The sequence below is a fragment of the Polistes fuscatus genome, unplaced genomic scaffold (assembly GCF_010416935.1).
Source record: "Polistes fuscatus isolate 324 unplaced genomic scaffold, CU_Pfus_HIC Scaffold10, whole genome shotgun sequence".
Taxonomy (NCBI): domain Eukaryota; kingdom Metazoa; phylum Arthropoda; class Insecta; order Hymenoptera; family Vespidae; genus Polistes; species Polistes fuscatus.
The window spans coordinates 1,915,424-1,939,019 of record NW_025112998.1 but is presented as its reverse complement, the minus strand read 5'-3'; the positions used below and the strand labels follow the sequence as shown (position 1 = coordinate 1,939,019).

General features: G+C 31.7%; 1 protein-coding gene across 7 annotated transcripts in view; it reads left to right on the top strand.

The window, feature by feature from the left end:
- Positions 1–23,049, top strand: part of LOC122526003 (lachesin-like) — a 217,462-nt gene extending 194,413 nt beyond the window's left edge. For 6 of the 7 annotated variants that reach the window (XM_043649074.1, XM_043649072.1, XM_043649071.1 and 3 more), the window contains 2 exons: positions 4,345–4,500; positions 22,897–23,049. In XM_043649074.1, the coding sequence (XP_043505009.1) occupies positions 4,345–4,500; positions 22,897–23,006 (266 nt within the window). In that variant the 3' untranslated portion in view covers positions 23,007–23,049. The remainder of the gene's footprint in view (positions 1–4,344; positions 4,501–22,896) is intronic. The other variant, XM_043649076.1, reaches the window with a different exon arrangement.
- The last annotated feature ends 547 nt before the right edge of the window (positions 23,050–23,596 follow it).

The following is a 23,596-nucleotide window of genomic DNA, read 5'->3' as shown; positions in this document are numbered from 1 at the left end:
TAATAATATTTTATTGACCCTAGAGCCTAGGCTCCCTAAAGGCCATTAATTACAGTATAGTACAATGTAATGTATAGATAAAACAAAACGAAAATTAAAATTATGTAATTATTATTAAACTTGTCATTATATTAGTAGTAACGCACAGTAAGTAGATAAATGTAAAAAGAAAATAGTAAATAATAAATAAAAGTATAATAGTTCTATAATAGTAGTATAGTAGTATTGGTTCAAAGCAATAAACATATGGTTTAAACAAAAAAAAAAAAACAAAAAATTAAATAAAAATTAAATCATAAGTCACAAAACACGCTGAATATCTCTATCAATAAAGTAGGTATAACATCTTAATCTGAATTCTTTATAGTCACTTAGAGCTACTATATCTTCCGGTAGTTGATTCCACATACGAACAGCAGTAACCAAAAATGATTTGTCATAAGTCCTGGTTCTTGCATAAGGTAAATATAATACATCCAATTGCCTGACAGCACGACCACGAACAGAAGAACAATAAACGTATGGACAGATCTTGCAAAAGATTTATTTAGAACGTAACCGATCGGTCTTTTAATAAAAGATTCGTTTTATTACGACTTTTAATGCAGATAATAGGTCAATTTGATTTGTGGGTTAAATGAAATGAAAAGTAATACGATTGAATGCGAGATTTTTATTGCAAATTTCTAAACGATTTTTATTCGAGAAGATTCATCTTAATTTTGCGTTTACTCGATGTTCTTAATTATCTCTTATCGTGTCTAACCAAACAAAAAATTATCGAACATTCAAATCATTCTATTCTTGTATTTAATTACGAACAATTATTACACACACAACTTTAATCTTTTTATGAATTTCTTCAATTACATTCCTGTGTGAAAGTCTTTGAAATGGTTAACGATTTAGTTGAAAAATCTAAAGGTATTCTTAAGGAAGAAGAAGAAGAAGAAGAAGAAGACGAAAGAAAAAAAAGGAAAAGGTGGGAAAAAGAAAAAGAAGAAGAAGAAGAAGAAGCCACAAAGACTACGAAAGTGGATAAAATACGAGTCTACTTTCATAGGATTATTTCACGCGTGAAAGAAGGAGAGAAACTGGGAAGAGATGAGAACTTATGCGTATATACTATATACATATAAAATAAATAGATAACAGTTAGTATATACAGGTATCTAGTAGTATATGTATATACCTATATATAAATGTATGAGTGTGTATATGAGTGTATGTGTGTATAGGGTGGTTCGCTAAGTTCTGATATAAAGGCAACTCGCAAAAGAGGAGGCCGTATTGTTAAGCAGCCATCCGAAGGACCAACTCATAGACAGAAAGAGAGAGAGAGAGAGAGAGAAAGAGAGAGAGAGAGATAGAAAGAAGCACAAAACTAAGTTCGTCCCGCGTATTTAAACTTTTATTCGAAAACTTTTTAGTATCATTTCGCGTCCTGCTGGATGCCGTGCGACCTTGCGTCCTGGTTGTTTGCAAGCCAAAAAGGAAAATGGCAAAGAGAGAGAGAGAGAGAGAGAGAGAGAAAGAAAGAGAAGAAAAAAAGAAATAAAACAAGAAAGTAGGATAGAAAAGTATCCGCAAAGGGCCTTAGTGTACGAACGAAGAAGGGACTTGTCCTCGACTTTTCTTCTATATAGAAAAATACATGCATATCTAACTCGTATGTATATATTTAGTTTTATATATATATATATAGAAAGAGAGAGAGAGAAAGGTAGTATATATAGAAAAGAAAATGGCGGATGAGAATCGAGGTACCAGTAGTGCTTTTTACTAGAATTTCTCTCAAGAATTTTCAGCTATACACGCGAGACAAACCCTATCCCCCCATAATAATCCCCCTCTCCACTCCTCTTCTTTCCTCTCTTCTCTCGTCATACTCGCAAAAGATCGCAATTTGTATAATCCAGACGATTATGGGAAACGAGATAAGTGGAGCACTATCTTAGGCGGTAAGATGCGCCCGAGAGCGTATAAAAATATACGGGCCCCTTGTCGGACATCACACGTTGTGTGAGCTAAGTCTCTTTCCCAAGGAATACAATACAGCCCTGTGACTTTAAGAATTATCGTCTTTCTCAAAAAGTTTCAATTTATTCTACCGTTAAACTTTGTTATATTAGTTTTCGGGAGTTAAACTGAATGAATTTTTTCGTTTCTTTTCTTTTCTTTTCGTTTCGTTTCGTTTCGGTTTTTTATTCTTTTTTTTTTTTTTACTTCGTCGTTAAATTTTCTTCATTTTTTTTCTATCCCTACTGCTTGCGAGGGTAGTTTCGAAAGTGTTCCTACTTTGTTACTTTTTTTTTTCTTTCCTTCTTTTTCTCTCACCGGTTGATCGTACTTTAGAATTTTGTATGTTCAACTTTATTTTATTATTTCATTAATTTTGCATACGCGTCGACGCGCATATTTTTATATCACTCGATTGTTATGTAAAATACGTAATTAAAATTATTCATCGTTATAAATTAGATACCTGCATCTACTCTGAAAAAGTAATACGACATTCTCTCTTGTGCGATTTCTTTGCATCGCGAGATTAAGGTTTCGATTGTGAAATAGTTCTACAAAAAAAAAAAAAAATAAAACAAAGGTCATTCGTAAAGATCGAACAATACTAAACGAAGGGAGACATTCCGTTTGATTTTCTCGCGCGAAAGCGTGCTTTGTCCGTTCGATGGGACAACGATCGTTGGGACATCGAATGCAACAAGTTGAACTTGGCTCGTTTTCAAAGAAGCTGTTGGAATTCATCAAGCTAACACGCGAAAGCTCGTTTTGCACCGTCACTCTTAAACGAACGATTGTATTCAATTCTTACCTTATATTTCGATTGAAAAATTATAGATAGTTTTGCGTTAACGTTTCGAAAGATTAGACTATTAACTAAGAAAGCAAATTTTTTTTCAATTATTTTTACAATTAGATTTATTTACGAATAAAACTATGAATTCATTTGAAGACCCATAAATTGAGAGATAAATAATTTTTATTAAAATACGTTCTATGATTAATTCGTTCTTATCGATATATATATAGAAATTAATTTTGAATGCAATAAAAAAAAATGCACGTTTTCCAAAGACATTTTACTTACTTACTTAATATAAATCATTTCTTTTTCTTTTTTTTCTAAATATATATATAATACATTTATAATTCTAATCCTACTAAAAATCCTTTTCAAACTCGACACTGTGATACAAGAATGAAACGATAAAAGGAGAAAGGAAAAAACAAAGGGTTAGACCGATAACACTTATTCTCTCTCGCGAAATCTCCTCGATCGAGCCAGATTTACAAACTAACACAACAACAACCAACAACCAAGCAACAACGACATGTCAACAATGACAATGACAACACGACACCATCAACAACAAAAATAACAACAAGCGACGATGATCGATCGTTTCGAAATGAAAAAAAAAAAAGACAAAAAAAAAAGACGAAAAAATAGAAAGAAAAGCCCACGAGGGAAGCCGAAAAGATCGTCTGCTGGCAGTCACGGATTCGAAGGTTTTTTTTAGCTGACAGAAGACAACGCTGACGCTCTTTAATCTCCGTTTCTCGATAAAAAAAAGAAAAAAAAAAAAAAAAAAGAAAAAAAAAAAAGGAAAAGCTTCAACCATCCATTTGAATACGTTTGAGTTCGATACATCGACGCGAATCCGGTTTGAATGCACGCTGCACGCGACGGCCTTCTCTACGCGTCATGTGGAATAGTGCTGTGTAAAGAGAAATAAAAAAAAAAAAATAAAAAGAGAGAGGGAGAGAGAGGGAGAAAGGTGGTTGTGCATGCTGGATTATTTGTGGATGAAAAGAAAAAAACAAATATATATATATATATATGTACATAAAACACTATATTATAACAAATGTTTAACGTGTTAACACAACGATATCGAGCAATCGAAAAAAAGCAATTAAAATAAGAGAGTAAGAAAGATAGACGGATATAATATCATAGATTAATATTTAACATAACATATATATATATATATATATATATATATATTAACATAATGTTGAATTAATACACGCACAAAAATTAATCAAAAAAAGAAAGAGAGATACCTATTTATATATATACACATATATTATACACACGCATATGTTATATCATAGATAAATGTTCAATAAAAAAATGAACATTAAAAGGAATAAAAAAGAAAAAAGAGAAAAAGAGAGAGAAAGAGAGAGAATGAAAGAAAGAAAGAAGGTATGAAAAATCCTCTCCTAGAGAAGAGAATAATCGCACACAAAAATTGTGCGCTTTAGTTGCGCGTATCCTATACCTGGGTCACATGAGAAAAGGTCCTAATCTATTTTCAGGACGAGCGAGCACACCCCCACCAGCAAAAAGGCCGACCACCGTGTGGCCATCCTCGTACAACCCGTACTATCCGAAAAGGACGGAAAGACCATCGCCACCGAGCGAAGAGAGGGTCGACAGGCCTGAACAGAAACTACGTGGTGGTTACAGTACAGGTGAGGCTTTCATTCTCTCACCTGACCTCGAAAACCCTTCCATCTTTTATCTCTCTCTCTCTCTCTCGCTATCTCTCTTTATCTATCTCTATTTCACTCTCTCATACATTTACACACGCTCACTCACGTATACACTGTTCCTTTCATTTAATCTTCCAACATTCGGTCCATTCATGGAAATGTCATTTCTCATCGTCAACCATCTTTCTTCTTTCTCTCTAATCCACTTTCTATCTATCTATCTATCTCTCTCTCTCTCTCTCTATTGCTTTCATAAAACATTTATTTGATAATTTTAATATATCAGCTTTTATATATTATTATATTTGAAGCTTACAGGATTTGATAAAGTAATTTATTTGATTACTTGATTTACTTGTTTAACGTTTGTTACTCTATAGGTATCTATATGTGTATATATATATATATATTATTATTATTATATTGATCTTTTTCTCTGTTCCCTCCTTTACCTTTCCTCTCGTCGCAATCAACTCTCTCTCTCTCTCTTTTTTCTTTTTCTTCGTTCGGTTCTTTTCATTCAAACAGTAGAACGTTTTCATCCAAGCATCACCTCCTCATCCTCACTCTCCTTCTCGTTTTTAATTTTCTTCGAGACCCCGAATCCAAATTATGCAAGTTCAAAGAAAAAAATTCGAAGGATGAGAACGAAACTCAGGGGAACTACATACGTATGTATGTATGTATGTATGTATGTATGTTATGAGAGTATGTATGAGAAGTTAGTTCGCTCTTCTCCGTTTCTCAGGGCGCGTTTTCTTTTCTCTCTGTGAAATACACATGGTCATTGTTCCTTTTTTTTTGTTCGTTTGACAAAACTTTTCTCTTCTCTTCTCTTATTTCTAGCATTTCTTTATCCCATTTCTGTCTATCTTACGATGTCTCTTAAGGTATACCATCCGTTTACCAGATAGATCGAAACGCAACGATCCGATATCGTTTTCTCTCGTCTGACTACTATCGTTCCACTCTAAGAAGAGCACGAACGTTATCCTTTGGAAGGATAATCCTATCGTAAGATTCCTCTTAGGATCACTTGGCTAGTAGTAGTAGTAGTAGTACTATTCCAACAGTTTGAAAATTCGCTAGCTTTTCATGAGTCAGCGATAGATCGATCTAACGCAACTGTTATACGAGCATACATTACATTTTATTTATATATTCCTCAAATTATTTTGTAATATATCAAAAGCATTTACTAGATCAGAAATATTCATCGTTTTACATCATCATTTTCAAGAGTCTACGATAAAACGATCAACGAGTAAACATTACATTTCAATACGTAATACAAATTATTTTGCAATATCAAAAGCATGCATCAAAGTAAACACGTCACACGTATACTCGTCGTTTTACATGATTTTCACAGAATCATCGATAAATTGATCAACTGTTGAATGAATGTACACGAACAAACGTGTTACATTTTAGTACATAATCTTAATTATTTTGTAATATTAACGTATACATAATCTCTCTCAATCATATTATATCAAATTTGTAAAGATCAATACTGGATAATGATTAGCTTCTAAACGATTGATAATACACATTCGATTTTAAAAATCACTTTTTAAATCATTTTCTAACATCAAAGCAATATCATATAATTATCGATTGCATATATATATATATGATAGAAAATTTGCATTTGTTCAAAATATAGCACTGCAAATTCTCTAATTAAAGCCTATCAAAAGGATATATATCTACCTATTTCGACATAACGACACAAACGATTTCAAGTACATGTAAGCTCGTATAGAGAATTTAATCCCTAGGATGATATTAGAGAACGATCCTACTATATCATTTCCCATTGACTTTCATTCATTACTGCTCGTTATCCAAGCAAATTTCATCTCCCTTTCTCTCTCTCTCTCTTTCTAAAGTAGAGATTCAAAAAGTGTGATTCGCAATCTACACGTGGGTCTCGTTAAATATTAAAAATGAATAGTAGTTAACTTGTTCATTCATTAGGTAAATTTTATTTTGTCGAGAATCGCCAAATGAACAATTCAAACGTCAATTCAATTAAGGATCACATGAGAATTATTATTTCTGTTGAATTTTCCTCACCAATGCATATCTATATATATATATATCAAATCCATTTGGAATTGTTTATCAATCAAAACTCTCGACAATAATTGCACTTTCCAATGGGTCACGAAAAATGATCGTTTCCGTAAGTGGGTCTCGAACCATCTAAATTTGAAAAGGTTCGTTCTTCAGAATTCGAATTTTATTATTTTCAACTTCAATGGAACAACGATGATATAATAATTCAGAATGAGACGACTCCGTGTCGGTGTCAATATATATTATAGACATATTGTACGATTTTTGTTAACTGTTTATAATATTAATAAGACTTATTATTAAAATATTGATGATGATGATAATAATGATCTAATAAGTAATAATGATGGGGATGGGGGCTGTAGGATGACGTGTTAGATAAGTAGAACCTAACACAATATATAAAATTCTTTATTTTATAAAGTAAATCATCGTTGCGAAACTTTTTCATCAAGAAGTAATGAATCTCTCGTACTTTTAACGAAACAAAAAAAAAAAAAGAAGGGAAAGGAAAAAATAAAATAAAAGTATAAAGTTAACAAAGAAAGAATAAAAATTGCCTTCCCTTGTTCGATTTTAACAACTTACTCGTCAAACCATACATACATACATACATACATATATAATTCAACGTAGAAAAACTTTGCCTTTACTCGAAAGGAAAAGAACAACGAATGGTAGCTTAGAAGGTAAGAAAGAAATAAAGTATTTCGAAATGTCATCGATAGTAAAGTTAGAGCAGAGAACTTAAAAAAGAAATAAAGAGGAAGAGAAATAGAAAAAGAAAGAGAAACACAGATAGGAAGACTACTCCAATTCTATAAGGAATATCGTAATGCAAGTTGTAAGAAGCAAAGAAAGAGATACGTAGTATCAGTTCGTTTTATTTGTGCAATGGGACGCATTAAAGGTGCAAGTATAGAGTTCCTTTAACGCCCCTCCTCCTCCCCCCCTGTTCACTTCCATGTTTTCCCTAACCTTCGCGTACGTTTTCTTCTCGAACAAGCAACAACCAACGTAGGGGTGAAACATAGAACACCCATAGTAATCCTCGATCTATCTTTTTATTCTTTTTTATTTTTTTCTTCTTCTTCTTCTTTTTGTTCCCTCATATTTTTTTCTTTCTTTCTACTGCGCACATTCCCGCTGTGAATATCTAATCTAATAAAATAGTGATATAATGTTTTCTATCTTTTACAAAAGCAAGAAAGAGAGAGAAAGAGAGAAAACAGTAGTCGTTGCAAAGCAACATTTGCGTGTTGTGTGTTATTTCTATGTATGTATATACGTGTAACGGATACGATTCTTCCTTACGACCGGCTGTTGCAGCTGCAACTCGGACAAATAAAGGATATACTTTTCCGTAAGAGCAGGATACCCGAAAGAATCTCGAACCGTAACGTCTTAACATTACGAGAGAAAAAGAAAGAGAGAGAGAGAGAGAAAGAGAGAGAGAGAAACAACACGAAGAACCATTTTCCATCCCTTTTTTTATTCTTTTCTTTTCATTTGTTTTTTTTTTGTTATTCATTTTCCTCTTCGAGAATGCGAGGGGATCGTAGAACGAATTTTTTCCTTCTTTTTTAATGTGCGTATTTTTCTTTATTTTTTTTTTTATTTATTTATTCTTTCTTTTTCTTACTTTTATTTTCTAAAATCTCTATAACGTGTGTCAAGTATAACGAGCCAGAGTGAAGAATAGAAAGTATTATCGTTTCGAAGAAAGATTAATCGGTGACTATTAAAGTTCAACAGGCAGGCAGTCGGGATGCGATCGATCGGTGCCAAAGTATTAACATAATTTACCAATCTGCTGCATTTATTTGTTATCGGTAAAAAGTTTATTCGAACATAGATGATCTTCCTAACAGTCGACTTAATTTAATATTTCTCAAGATAATCTATGATTAGAGAATTAAACGATTTAATCGTACGTTCGTTAGTTCTTATTTAGAACATTTTTATTCCTAATAGATTTGAATAATATTACTTATATAATAAAACTATTATTTTCAATATGATTTAATATTATTTTTTATCTGTACTAGGTCTGATATATGACGTGATGTATCACGTTTTTGAAATATTACATATATGAGCCGTTTATTTTGAAAGTGGCCTAACTACATATAACCTTAAATTGAGATATTTAAAGGTTTGCGTTTCAATGCAATTAAAAATATACGTAAAGAATAACAATGAGTTATGTTGCTTAAGTGTATCTAAAGGTGTTCAATTTACAGTTCCTATTAAAATAATGGCAATTATTAAGTGAATAATATGCGTTTTCTTACCAAGAATGGAGTTAGGCCACTTTCAAAATTAACAACCAGATTCGTTATAAAATTTGAAGGAACCGAAGTCCATTCAACATAATTTAAGATGCTTCAAATGGCGAAAAAACAATACTTATTTTATTTTACATATCTTTATAACACTTTAAAAACATAAATTATGCGATTCAAAATATTTTTACAAACATAAATTACAAAACAATTTTCTACCCATCTATTTGTGTATGTGAAAGGGATTTAAAGAAATCATGATGTTCCGGTGATATATCGTAATAAGTCAATTATGTCCTTGAATTTTGCGGTTATAATTTGTCTTATATTTTTATACAGTGGTGTCAATACAATATTTTCGAACTTTCTTGGTCTACCCCGACGTGGTATTAAATTCAGGACTTTCAAATTTTCGTTCTCATTCATTGATGTCTTATAGAAAATCTTATTCATTTTTGACAAAACGCATCCAACATATTTTTAACCAGTTTATTGGTTCTCCGTTAGAATTCTTGACCCTTTTAAAAATTGCGTCTTCTAATAATATTGTTGATACAAAATCTTCTTGTCTCATTTCATGTACAATAAAGTTATTACCTTTCCGACACTTTTTGATAATATTGTAATACTCTCGGGGGACAAACAGTAAATTATTTTTTTTTAATGCCATTTCTACCACACCAAAATCTCTACTCCCAATGGAGTTAGGCCATTTTCAAAATAAACGGTTCAGTGATTCAACTAACTCTGAAAACTTATGTGTCCAGAATTACCGTATTTACTCGAAATATAAAATATCTTAAATGCTTTATTGATAGATAATTTGAAGCTGTACATGTTACCGTGGGTAACCGGAAAAAAATGAAAAATGGAGTTAGGCCACTTTCAAAATAAACGGCTCATATATATAATAAATATTAATAGATTTCATTTTTGTTAAATTATTTAATTTAGTATAGTAGAATTTAAAAAAATATGATATAAAATGAAAATAATTACTCGTAAACTCAAACGCGTATAAGTTAACGCGATAGTGTTGTAGGAGCTCACTTGAAATATGCATGCCCTCGTCCTTTAGCACGTTTAGCTAGAAATTACGTAGGAGTAACACGCGCTTCCTCTATAGAACCATGTTAATATTAACTACGAGCCCTCTCGAACGTTATCCTGAGGTATCCGAAACTCCTCTCCGTTAGGATATCGAAGCTCCTTGATTGTCTCGCTTTTAGGGGGCTGTCTCACTCCCCATCAACGAGTCACGCGCGCGTGTGCGCGCACGCGACCGTTAATATATCCGTACATGCGTGTGTAATTAACTGCTACGTGTTCTCCTATGATTTCTATTGTCAAAAGCTTTCGATTTGCTAGATATCAAAATATATAATAAAAACGTACTGTGTCTAATACACGTGAATAAGGGCTGAAAAGTTCCGAGCCCCTATCTCTCGTGCACCGAGGGGTGCAAATTGTAGGATGCATTTTAAGGGTGCTAATAATAGAATGTTAATAAAAAGTAATATAGAAAAAGAAAAGAAAAGAAATGAATTAAATATAAATACAACAATTGATAAATTAAATCAAACCGATTAACGAAAAGATAAATAACGAGTTGACGGTGTGTATAGGAGAACAAAAAAAAAAAGAAAGAAATATCTCGAGGCAAAAAAAAGAAGAAGAAGTTCTTTTCTTTTATAAAAGATTTTCATCTGAGAAAAATAAGGGGTTGTTCCTCTTGGTTGCATTTGCAAGTAAGTAGGTATATAAGTTTAGGTCTCGTTCGACGAAAAGTAGCGAATAGTTAGCCCCCAAAGCTTGGCAACATCCGCAATAGTTTCCAGAACTGGGGTGCAGTTTCTTCCTCGAAGCTCGTCTTTCTTCGCCATAGACTCGCCTTGGCGGCTCTTCTTTTCGAGATAAGGCAACGGTTAGTCGAGGGGAGGTTTAAGGTCAGGATAAGATAAACCTCATAGCTTCTACGGGAAACTTGGCAGCCATGTTGGAAAGGCGAACCACGTTCTGGCCATATCCTCTTGCTACTACGAACGATGCATTCTGTCCTTTTCTAGTTATATATGTATACACACACACACACACACATATAGATAGGTAGATAGATAGATAGATACACACACTTATACACTTCCTACTCTATCTCTCTCATTTTCTTCTTCGAATTCTTGTACTCTTTTACCATGTAATTCTTTATCTTTCTCTTTTTTTTGGTGAAGGGAGGGTATTGAAAATAATAGGACAATTGTCAACGCGTTAACATTTTTTTTTCTTATATCTTTGCTAGTTTTCATATATCATATATTATCACTATTTTTTACTATTATCCCAATAGTATAGAGAAAGATAGAAAAAGTAAATGAAATCTATGTTAACCCTTTAGGAAAAACAAACAAATACTAACTGTATTGATTTAAAAATCGTTGTCACGTTGAAATATCATTGCATTCGATATTTTCCACAGGTACGAAAATCAATTTTTGTTTTGCCAAACTGTGGAATAAATGATAGTTGGGTTTGTTGGTTTTATTTTTTTTTCTCCGCGCAAAAAGAATTAAAATATAAAACGAGGGACTATTCTTTTCAATCTAAATATATCAATTACACGATAATTTTGAAATCGGTACTCGGTAACATCGAATGAAATATGTTCTGAAAGAGTTTAAATATTTCATTAGTCGGTCATCAATAACCACGGTTAACATTCCCCCTCTCCCCCCTCTCTCTCTCACTCTCTCTCTCTTTCTCTCTCTCGATAGTAGTCAAAAATTGACTAACGATAACGAACGCATCCACGACCGACACGACCGAAGTTTCACGCTTTTATGATTTCTGCGAAACGACGACTTTGCGTTCTCATCGCGAACGTGTGTTTTTTTTTATTTTCAACGTTGGTGGTGGTGGTGGTGGTGGTAGTAGTGATATGCATGCACATTAATTTTACACGACTGCGACGTATCCGAAAAAGAGTTCGTATAGCTTTGCCGCGTATACAACGCGGTTGACTTTTTTATTCAAATATTGAGCCTCAGATAGTCGTATGGAAATAAAGTTAACCGGTTAAGCCCGCGGACGGGTTCGATTTCGTTAAACGTAAATATTGTCCAAATGAAATCTACCTAAGTTCTTTCTAAATATTTATTTGCCTTCGTAACTTTTATATCTATCCTATTTTTTTATTTTATTTTTACAATTTCTTATGTCATACGAAAAATAAAGAAAATTATTCGTATTTTTTATTGTCTTAAATAATCGTCGAATTATCGTAATATTCGTGTCTCTTACAAATGTATGAAACCAACATAATTTATCAGTTTTAGTCAATAAACATGTGAAATATGATATAATATAACGCACGTAATGTTCGAATATTTAATTATTAATAATATTAAAAGTTATACACAACATTTATATCACATTTTATTATAGACAAAAATTCAAAGGATTTGACTCTTTCATTATTTTAAGAGTATTATGTTTGGTGTGTTAAGTCCTAGCGATTACCTACCCAAGAGACCCAAAGCTTATAATAAGCAAAACTTGTGGGGAATCCTTTGAGACAGTAAAGGATTTCCCTTTGACTTTACTATACATGTCATCAATAGAAAACTGAACTTGTTTAATACATCATCGATGTACACTAATCTATTATTTATCATTTTGTTTCATTAAAGCAATACGCGACTTTAATTTTTCTTTTCTTGCAAATTTTTAATGTACACATGCAAAAAAAAATGCACAATATATACAAATTTAAAGATAAATCCGAGATGAGAGAAAAACATTTTGCATATGTATATTATATTTTTAACTCGCATACATTTGTTTTCGAATAGATATTCTAAATAATCCATAAAATTTGTCTATAATTCAATGAGGTAAAATAATCGTTTGAGTGCTTTATTAACTGGTTGAAAAGACAAAAAAAGGTTCACCTGTTGCATGGTATCGACTATCGGATATATCCTGTCGATAGGCTTATCGAACTTTCTTCGAAGACTTTTCGCAGACTAAGAAAAAGTAGGTTTCATTATATACAGTGACTCGCGAAAGTATTTCAACATTTATCACGAAATACTTTGTTAGTTATAATAAGTATATGTTACACAATACTTCCAGAAATACAAGCTAAGTTTCAAATAAATCAATATGCAATAATTATGAATAATTTTCTTACTAACATTTATATTTCTACCTACTGTAATAAATATTAGAAAAATTTGTACAATTTTAATATAATATTAATAAAATAATGTATACAATCAATTTGCAATCATTCTTCAAAGTTACAACAATAAACAAAAATTCATTCCATTGATGAAATATATTTTCGATATAATAATTAATTTGAATTTCTGGAAATATTATGTACGTATCAAATTTCGCGGTAAGTTTTCGAACAAAACGAAATATAAAATAATTCCTCCCGGATATTCTCTAATAAAAAATAAAAAAATCAGTATGAATTGAAAAAGAAATAAATACAATTAAAAAGAACAATAACCAAAAAAATCACTTTTCCCGCAAAACTTTATTCTATTATTATATATATATATACCATTGCTCGCGTCGTATAAAAATGTGCGGGTGGGTGGGCGTGCGCGTGTAAATAAAAATCGAAAAAAAAAAAAGTATACACCCTTGTATCCTGGCATTTTTCTGGAAAGTCGTAAACAAAGGAGTTAGACCGTGCGGAACGTAACATTGTGCGAGCCGCACGCGCGTGTCCTACAACATATATTCTCGAATATACGACCGAATAAAAGCTACAAATTGCTTCCATACCTGGGAACGAAACGTGCGTATAACTTAACGCACTTGTTTCCTCTCCCCCTCAGCCCCTTTCTTTTCCTTTTTATTTCTATTTCATTCGACGCGTTATCTTTAAGATTTATAATACGGATTGACACGACACTTAAATATATATAAAATAAATCTTACGTGAATTATATGTATATATATATATTTTTTTATATATATATGGTTCAACTTTTTTTTGTCCACACAAATTAATATAATTATTTTATACGAATAGTCTCCCATTCGTTCGATAAAACATTAGCATTCGATTTTATCCGATTATAAAATATTGCAATTTAAATGTTATATGATATAATTAATATATGTGCAATATTATACTATAAATTATTATCTTATAGTGTAACTGAACATATATAATATAAAATAAAATAAAAGTTTATTTTTATATTCATACTCCTTTTAGTTTTAGTTGTGATAAAAAAAAAAAGAGAAAAAAAATAAATCGGAAAAAATGAAAAAGAAATGTTATAAAGGACATAAAGAAACTTTAAGGGATGACGTCATCGTATGTTTTTAAATATGTACTTGGCATGCAGCAGCAAGCTTCTGGGTAGTAGAGTCAAACACCGGTGCAAAATGTGTTTTCTTTTCTTTTTTATTAGGTTAAGAGTCGCGCTTATTTTATTCGAGCGCGAGATAGTTTTCGAAAAAAAAAAAAAAAAAGAGAGAGAGAGAGAATACTGAAAGCTCCTCGACGAACTTTTTATCTTTGAAATGTTGCTCGAAAAACGTTCTTGTAAATTTTATGTAGGACAAGCATTATGTCCAGTTTGCAGTTATCCAACGTGAAAGGGATATGTTTATGTATGCATTATTTGTAGGATTATACACACAAATACATGACTATTTATTCTCCTTGCATGGCTCTAAACCCGTTAAAATCGACAAATATATCGATTATTGTAAAATAACAGAAAGTTTAGTAATTATCGAAATGAGCGACAGCACATAGAATAAACAACGTGTTTAATAGTATAAACCGTATTTGAAATAGCTTGATTGAGAGTACTCATTAGTAATCGGTATTTCATTTATCCATGACAAAAAATGTTTATTACAATAATTTCATCGTACATTACATTGATAACATTCTGTCATATATTTCCCGATAAAATCACTTAAATTTAATATACTATATATATAAATTTTAATTGTGTTATTTTTAAGTTTTCTTTTTAAATTACTGCAATTTCATAATTCTTTTTTTTCTAATACAAAATATATCAAATACAATTACTGTAAGTAAATGTCTCTAAGATTCGAGTATTATAATGTCACTTGCAATATTTCCTTACTGTACACCTTAACAAAATCACAAAATTTCATGAATTCTTCATTAATCTCAATTAACAAAAGTTAAACATTTAAAATACAAAATATACGTAGGAAATTTTGGTTCTACTCGAAACGAAATGTATAAATTTAAATAAATATGCTAATAAAAAAAAAAAAATAAACAACAAAATTTATTATATCATAAAAAGGATTTATAACTTCTTTACAACAATTGACTCTAGTAATATCTTCTCATAAAATCATCCCCCTATAGTCTCTAAAATATTCGAAATATATATATATAGGATAGATAAAGAAGATGACAATACTTGGAGGACCAATAGCAATATGAAAGAAAGAGAGGTAAAATAGGAAAGTGAAGAAGGAAATCGATGGGAAATAAATGGTGCGGAAAACTATACGACCACCTCGTGGCTCATTTTCTACTTTTCTCCACTCGGACAGAGTCCAACTTGATAGTAGCAGCAGGTTCTCTTCCGTTTCGAAGAATCGTCCCTTTTTCGATATCGATCTTTCGATTTATCTTTATACCGAACGAGCTTACTTGTATTCTCTCTCTCTCTCTCTCTTTCTTTCTTTCTCTCTAGACAATTCGAAAACAAATGACAGATGCGACCTTGTTCCCTTCAGAGAAACGCTTTCGTCGTTCTCTCGATGTAAAAGAAGAAAGGATTTAAAAGGAAAGACATTTTTTTATAAAAAAATTCGTTCCTTAAATTATTACAAAAAAAATCATTTATCATATTTTATGTCATATCCAGAGATTATAATAATAAATTTTCTTGTTATTTAATCTAACTAATTTGCAAACGCGAAATAAACAATATGCAACGTGTAAAGAACTAATATCATATAATCATATTATCATTATGATATTATATTTATCGTTATAGTATTATTATCATGATTATACATTATTATTATTATTATTATTATTATTATTATGATTACAAACCCTTGTACACTATAGATCACTGTAAGACTGTTTAAACCTAAGCATACCCTTCTCAAAGTCCTGTTAAACAGGATCCCCCTTATTTCCAACCACGCATCTCATTTCCTGCAAACCCTTTTCTAATCCTCAAAAATTCTCTAAACCAGACAACAAACTTTCCTAAGTTTCCCTTTTCCAAAAATCTGTACTGCTCGACATTCCAAAAATCCATCATCATTAACTTCATTTTTGTTATTACTACCTCTGTCTAAAAATATGGTTATACATTTTTTAATTATTTTTATCCGAATTTATGGTTATACATTTACAAAATTTAAAATAAAAATATTAATTTTTTAACAAAGAATAACACACCTGGTAGATTCATACATATTTCTTTTATTTAACTACATACTTTTTGTGTCCTTTGACAGCAAGCTGAGCCTAATAAACGACCTACATATACATATATATATATATATATATACACATTTCATCTATCTCTCTCTCTATCTCTTTCTTACTCGTTTCTTCTTTTTACTCGTGAAATTGCACGTTACAAAAGATACATTTGTTCCGGTACTTACCAACCGACAGTTTGAAGGGACATCTCGGATGATAGCAAGAAAAAGATGAGAGATAAACTGTTGGATGTATGTTGGTGTATCATAGTTAGTAGTGTTTCACTGTTACAAATACTATATATATAGATATATATAAGACATCTCAATTTCAACGACATTTTCAAAAAAGGCTTTGACCGTCATAGAAGTATTTCGATATTGACAACAACTAGAATTTGATGGTGAAACATAAATAATAAAATCATCTCCTACCATTTTTCTATTTTCTTGAAATAAAAAGGAAAAAAAATAGATAGAACGCGTATGAAAATATAAAAAAAAAAAAAGGAAAAAAAAGCAAGAGATAGGAGAGAGAGAGAGAGAGAGGAGAAGAAGAAACATGAATCAAGTCCAAGCACAAATAACTGTAGCGAATGGTAAAGCAAGAGCATGGTACATTAGCGCTGGTGCAATGGCGTAGCCTCGGTGTATCCACACAACGAAACATCCTTCTCGTTATCCTCGTTGTCATCCTCCTCAGAGTCGTTGTCGTCACCATTGTCGTAACAACGATCGATCCAGGAACTGCAATGCGAGCTGCATCAACAATGATGCTTATCGTGCTGTTACTGGACGATCGCTGAGCTAGCGAAATCGTACGTTACCAGCGCATAAATCGGCTTCTGACTCGCAAATTCACCTATATTTGTGTATACTTGTGTTTGTGTGTGTGTGTGTGTGTGTGTATATATTTCTCCCATTTATTCGAAGATGAAGGAAATATATAGTCGATTCACGTGTATACGCGTATATATATATATATATGTATATATGTATAGTTATATAGATACGAATTTCAACATTTCACTGTTTCTTATTTTAAGGGGTTGAAAGATGAGAAATGAGAATTCTGCTTCATCTCAGCTTCATTAGAAATTCTAGCCCGTTCGATATAAAATGCTTCATAAAAAAAAATAGGGGAGGCAAAATTTCATATAAAAATATGTGTTATAAAATATAAATCAGTTTAGATTGATTATCTCTAACTTTTTATTTTGTTTCTTTTTCTTTTTTTTTATTGACTTTTGTAATTAGTTTTTTAAATCATTATACACACACACGCACACACACACACACACACATACACACGTACAACGAATATATTGTATGAAATTTTTTGAATCATATCCAATATATAATTATTAAAGGATTCGTAAGAAAGGTGGACAGGAAATTTAGAAAAATGTGATAATAAAAGGAAAATAATATCAGTCGGATTAAATTTCTTATAGTGTTTGTCTCAAAAAGATAGACAACAATTTTCGTTTTATAAGATTTATAGGATGGATCGAGAAAATGATGATCTAGAGATTGTGGAAAGGTATTTAACATAAATCTCTCTCCCCCCTATCCAATTTTCACGAAATTTCTCATTTATGTATTGTCTCACGTATTGTGTTCGACTCTAACACAAATAAAGTAAATTATCTCTAATCCCCTTACCCTCTTGATTTATCGACCTAAATGAAGTTTTACTAGATGAAGCAAAATAAAGTCAATTTTGTTAAAAAAGTAGAAAGAAAAAAGGAAAAAAGATTTTTTATCAATCGTTTATCGTCAAATTCATTTTACCATATGCGTTTATTCGTCTATATAAAAATCTAGTAATAAAATCTTATTATCTGCGAGTATGAAAAAAAAAATAATTATAAAAGTTTGTAAAAGAAAATGTATAACTCGTTGGAAAAAAAAAAAAAAAGAAAGAAAAATGTTTCATTAAAGTAAAAATCTAGTATAAAAATCTACTTGATTTTTAAATGATCATACAAGTAAAAGAGAGAACGTGAACTCCTCCAAACGATAAAGTTTAACCACGATATTAAATCCGCATATCGTACCGAAACATTATTGGATCCAAAGTACGTGGCTTTTATATAACGATAATATTAGCTCAAACCAGTAGCGATAAATGGCACGCGTTCTTTCTACGTGTTTGCTTTTCTATTTGAAAATCACAGTATCATAATATATCAGTAGACAAAGACCAACAAAGAATGTTTATTGGAGTTAAAACATTGTTCTCTGATAAAACGCAAACTAGACGTAAAAGAATTTGTCCAAATATTTTTAATAATAAAATTGAATATCCATTTAAAATAATTCATAATGATTAAACACTCTGATTTCATACCAATCAGTCCAAAAAAAAAAAAGAACCACAAAAAATACCTGACAGAAACATATCTAGAAAAAGCCTAGGAAAGAAAGAAAAAAAAAGAAAAAAAAAGGCCACGAAAACGGAAAGATAAAAAAAGTAATAAAGTTAAAATATCGCACGAATGAAAATGATTCACATCCGTAATATACAACTCGTGTTAAAGAACGTTAAGCATGAGATCGTACGATTGTCGGGTACCAAAGTTGAAAGTATGAAAATCGTTGAAAAAAAAAAAAAAAAAAAAAAAATAATATGCTCTCATTTATCCCCACTATCATCCCCAAGTATCCCTCCATTTTTTTCCTTTTTTCTTTTTTTCTTTTTTTTTTTACCAAGAGAAAAACTCCAGCAATGTCCTTCGAACGCATTCGCATATACCCAGTTTACGGATTCGTCCTCGAAAAATTGTGCACTCGACTAGCCTAACAGCACTCGCTGACGAACGAGTTAGCGAATGAGCTCCTAAGCTTGGTGCCAGAATCCAAGAGTGTACTTTACGAATAATCGCGCCGTAAAACGTGACCCGAAACGCGTAAACTCCCACCCCTTCTTCCCTTTTTACCCCTTTCCATCGTTCCAACCTTCCTTACCTTGCACCCCCTCTTTCTCTCTCTCTCTTTCTCTCTCGGAGTATACTAAGATATATCATATCTACAAGCTTTATCTTCAACAAAGTGGAAAAATGTTTTTACGCTTGAGAATCCTTCAAAGAGCATCGCCAGTGCTGATCGAAGCGAAAGAGAGAAAGAGTACGTACGTCTCTCGATCTCTGAGCTTTTTCCTCTGACATTTGAAACACGCGTCTTCGCGAATTTCACATTCCCTATATATATATATATATACTAGGTCTCTTATTTCTTTTTTTTTTTGTTACTCTTTTAACTTCAAAACATTTTTACAAGAAAGAAATTAGGTGGTTACCAGCTGGTAGATTCATTAACACGATATATAACTACTTATTTAATCATATTAGTTATAGTTACTTTGAATACCTATTAATGCTGCAAAGTTTACTCTTCATAATTGAAATAACAAGTTTGGGAATATATATGTGTGTGTGTGTGCTGTTAATTAAGACAATGGACTGAGTCCACAAATAAGAAAAATTGATTTTATGTTTTATTTTATACTTTACAAAATATTTTGTAAAAAGAGTTTGCATCGTAAAAAGTTTATATCGTAATAGAGGAAAAAGCAATTGTAAAGCAACCTTACTTTCTTGACTGTAAACTGAAATAAACTACAACTACTACTAAAAAATAATATATATATAATTCTGATATAAAATAAATCCAAATATCAATTTTTTCTATCGTTAGACCTTATTTACTCTGTACATATATATATTAGATTGTCCCATAAGCTCCTTTTTTTTTTTTGATGCAAAATCAATACACGATATTTATTGTTTAAGATTGATTTACTGTATTATATCATTAGACCCTTTTTCCAAAATTCTTGAAATTTACTTGCAAAATATTCATCGAGTTACATTTCTATTTCGCTTAACTTATATATTCATAAGTAAAACATATAAGTGTTAGAGATATATTTAGAGTAGAAAAAAAATATCAAAAGTTGTCCCCTAAAGGACCACTTGATAAAAACTACTTTCATCACCATCGTAATATTTTTCTCTTCAAAAAGGCTTCCCTCATATTTTATAATATTCGCTTGGATTTCTTATGGATTCGTATATAGATGGGTCTGAATGTGAAGGGTCAGAAGTTCCTAAGTAAGTAGGTAATGTCCTCCGTGTTTTCTTCCCACGATTTCCCAAAAGGCGTGAATAGTCCTTTTCTATTTATTTCTCCCTCTCTCTCTCTCTCTCTCTTTCTCTCTTCTTTATCTCGTACATATAAACGTGTATTATACTATACGTATGGGGGAAGAGGTGGGAGTTGGGATCTAAAGCAAACCGGATACAAATACCGTCTTTAGCCTCTGACATTTCTAAGTATATGTATATATGTGTATGTATACACTTATATGCGTACATGTAGAATGTAGAATATATACTAGATAAGGAAAGAAAGAAAGATAGATAGAAAGAAAGAAAGATAGAAAGAAAGAAATGGAAAAAGAAAAGAAAAAGAAGTTGATAAATGAATGCGTGGTTGAGATACGTGAGGTGGGTGGGAGAGGCGAGAATGTTATTTGTGCTTCGTGTTACTCGTTGGTAAAAAGTAACAAAAAAGAAAAAAAAAAAAAAGAAAAAAGGGCTAAAGACACCTTTGGGGATGCCGAAAGGGAAAAGATGTCGAGAAGAAAGGAGGAAGATCGTTGAAATACATCTTGATCATGAGATCGCGAACGTTTCTTTTTTTGCTTTTTTTTTTTCTTCACTCGTTGAAAATCGTTCGTTTTATGGAAAAAGCTTTTATATCTCTTCTCTTTCTCTCTCTCTCTCTTTTACTCTCTTTTAACCTATAAAATTAATTACTATTATCGGATAATGCATTACTATTGCTGAATTGTGTAAATCTATTGGTAATACTGTAACGCGATTGAACGATTATATAAAATGTTTTAGGTTGAACGATAAAGCGTATTAGGTTTCCCGCGAGTTCATCGAATGAAATTTAATCCGAGATTATATTATTTACTTGTTCGTTTAATATTTTGTATTTACATTTCGTGTGTTATATTCTATTACTGCGCGCTGAGAATGTGGGGAAGAAGGGAGAGAAAACAAAAATATATTTTCCGTTCAAAATTGCATAAACTTTTTTGCATTGTTGTTTTTTGACTTCCTTTCTTTTTTTGATTTTTTACAAAACTAACAAAACTAACAAAACTAACAAAAAATTTTTCAAATATTTGATACATTACATATTCGTTTGTATGTAACATTCGAGTGTTACAAATATTTCTAGCACCTTTTTTTCCATCAAATTCTATGATAAAAATCAACGTTTCATATATTATAAATTTAAATAGAAAATAAATATCCAAGGATGAAAGATATCGTTGAAAATTGATAAAGACGTTTAAACCTTCGTTTATTTGTGATTCGCAGACATCCGAAAAGAATTTTTGGTTGAAATCAACTTGTTCGAAACGCGAAAGGGGGAGAGAAAGAAAAAAAAAGTCTTGCGTTGTCTGGTCGTTTGCATTAAAATTCAGCCGTCACATACTTTGATACACGTTCGAATCTTGGTGACGTTTCTCTTTTTCAACCCTTTAACCTCCCTCCCACCCTTTTTCTATATACTTCGAAAGGATTTTTGCTGCTCTACCAGTAAAGTTAAGCTCGCTTGCTTTTGCATTCAGTGACATCCAGCTCGTATCTGGAGCTACGTGCTATATGAAAAATACATAATTCTTGGAGAAAAGTGCGAATAATAGCCGTATCACGTCCCACCTGCTCGCGTATCGAAGTATCGTCGTCGATATTTTAAGCGAACAAGAGAGAGAGAGAGAGAGAGGGAGAGTGAGAAGGAAAGAGTGAGAGAGGACACAGAACCCCTATTTTATTTTTGCGATATAATACTCGACTCCATGTCGTCCACCTCGCTTGACATATTGGACGTGATAGGGTGTAATCCGTTATGCCAGGCTTTGAGCTTGCAAACGGAGATCTAAAGCTTCAATCATTCTTTCCACCTTCTTCTATATATGTAGGTATATATATATATATATATATATATATATATATAATATACCCCCCTGTCTCTCCTTATCTCTATCATCTTTCTTATATAACATAAAAAAATAACAAACAACAACACAACAGGTTAATACATCGTTATCGTTTACACATTGATAGTTATCTTTGTGAAATCAGTATATTTCGAACGAATACACTTTTTTTTTAAGTAATAGAAATATGTGATACATGTCAGTTAAAGATAGAATTATAAAGATTCTCACCTTAGAATTGGTTATTACAAAAGTATTAATAAAATGAACATTTATATATCAGGTATGAAGAATTTAGTTTGATACTATTTATGAAAGTATGTTCATGATAATTAAATAAATTCATACAGTTTAATATGTTTTATCTAAAATTGTATTTAAATTGAATTTAAGAATTCAATCATCTGTATCCCATAATACTTCTCGGGAAAAATTAAATTAATAGGTTCTATCTATTATACATATATATATATTTATACAGAATGAGGAGAATAACAGGAGAATATACTGTTCTTGTTTCAGGAAGTGCATACATCATCAGATGGAGTGCACCGCAGTTGATGATTGTTGCGGTGCAATACATACTCACTGGACCGTATATGCCACCGTACGTACCGCAAACGGCGAATTAAGAACTAATAATATACATCTTCGATTGGTAGAAGAGAAATGAAATGGGAATGAAAATGAGGACGAAGACGCGGAGTAAGAGGAGGAGGAGGAGGAGGAGAAGGAGGAGGAATAGGGAAAGGAGGAAGGAGTAGGAGGAAGGAAAGCACCGATTTCCGAATCCGAATTAATTCGCTACACAAACGGGATTCGGCAGTGTTCAAATCGATCGGCAATTCAATTTCGAATCGGTGAACTTTAAACATTAAGTCGATTAAACATCGAATTACCTGTAATTCGCGAATTGACCCACGAGTTTGATTACAACCACCCAGGAACAGTGGTGGCCGAATTACCGCAAAACGATAATTATGTATGAAAGCGCGTCCGTACTTCCTGATTACATTGGCTTGTTATACGTTGAGAGTATAGTATGTATAGTATATTACGCATTCGTATAAATTACAAGGTAAATTAGAACGAAATTAGTAGCTCGCGTTCCTCGCTATCTCACAATTGCTAGATTATCAAACGAACGAACATAAGTACGAACGATATCGAACAGTTTCTCCCATTGAAATCCGAAAAACACCAATGATTAATATATTTATTT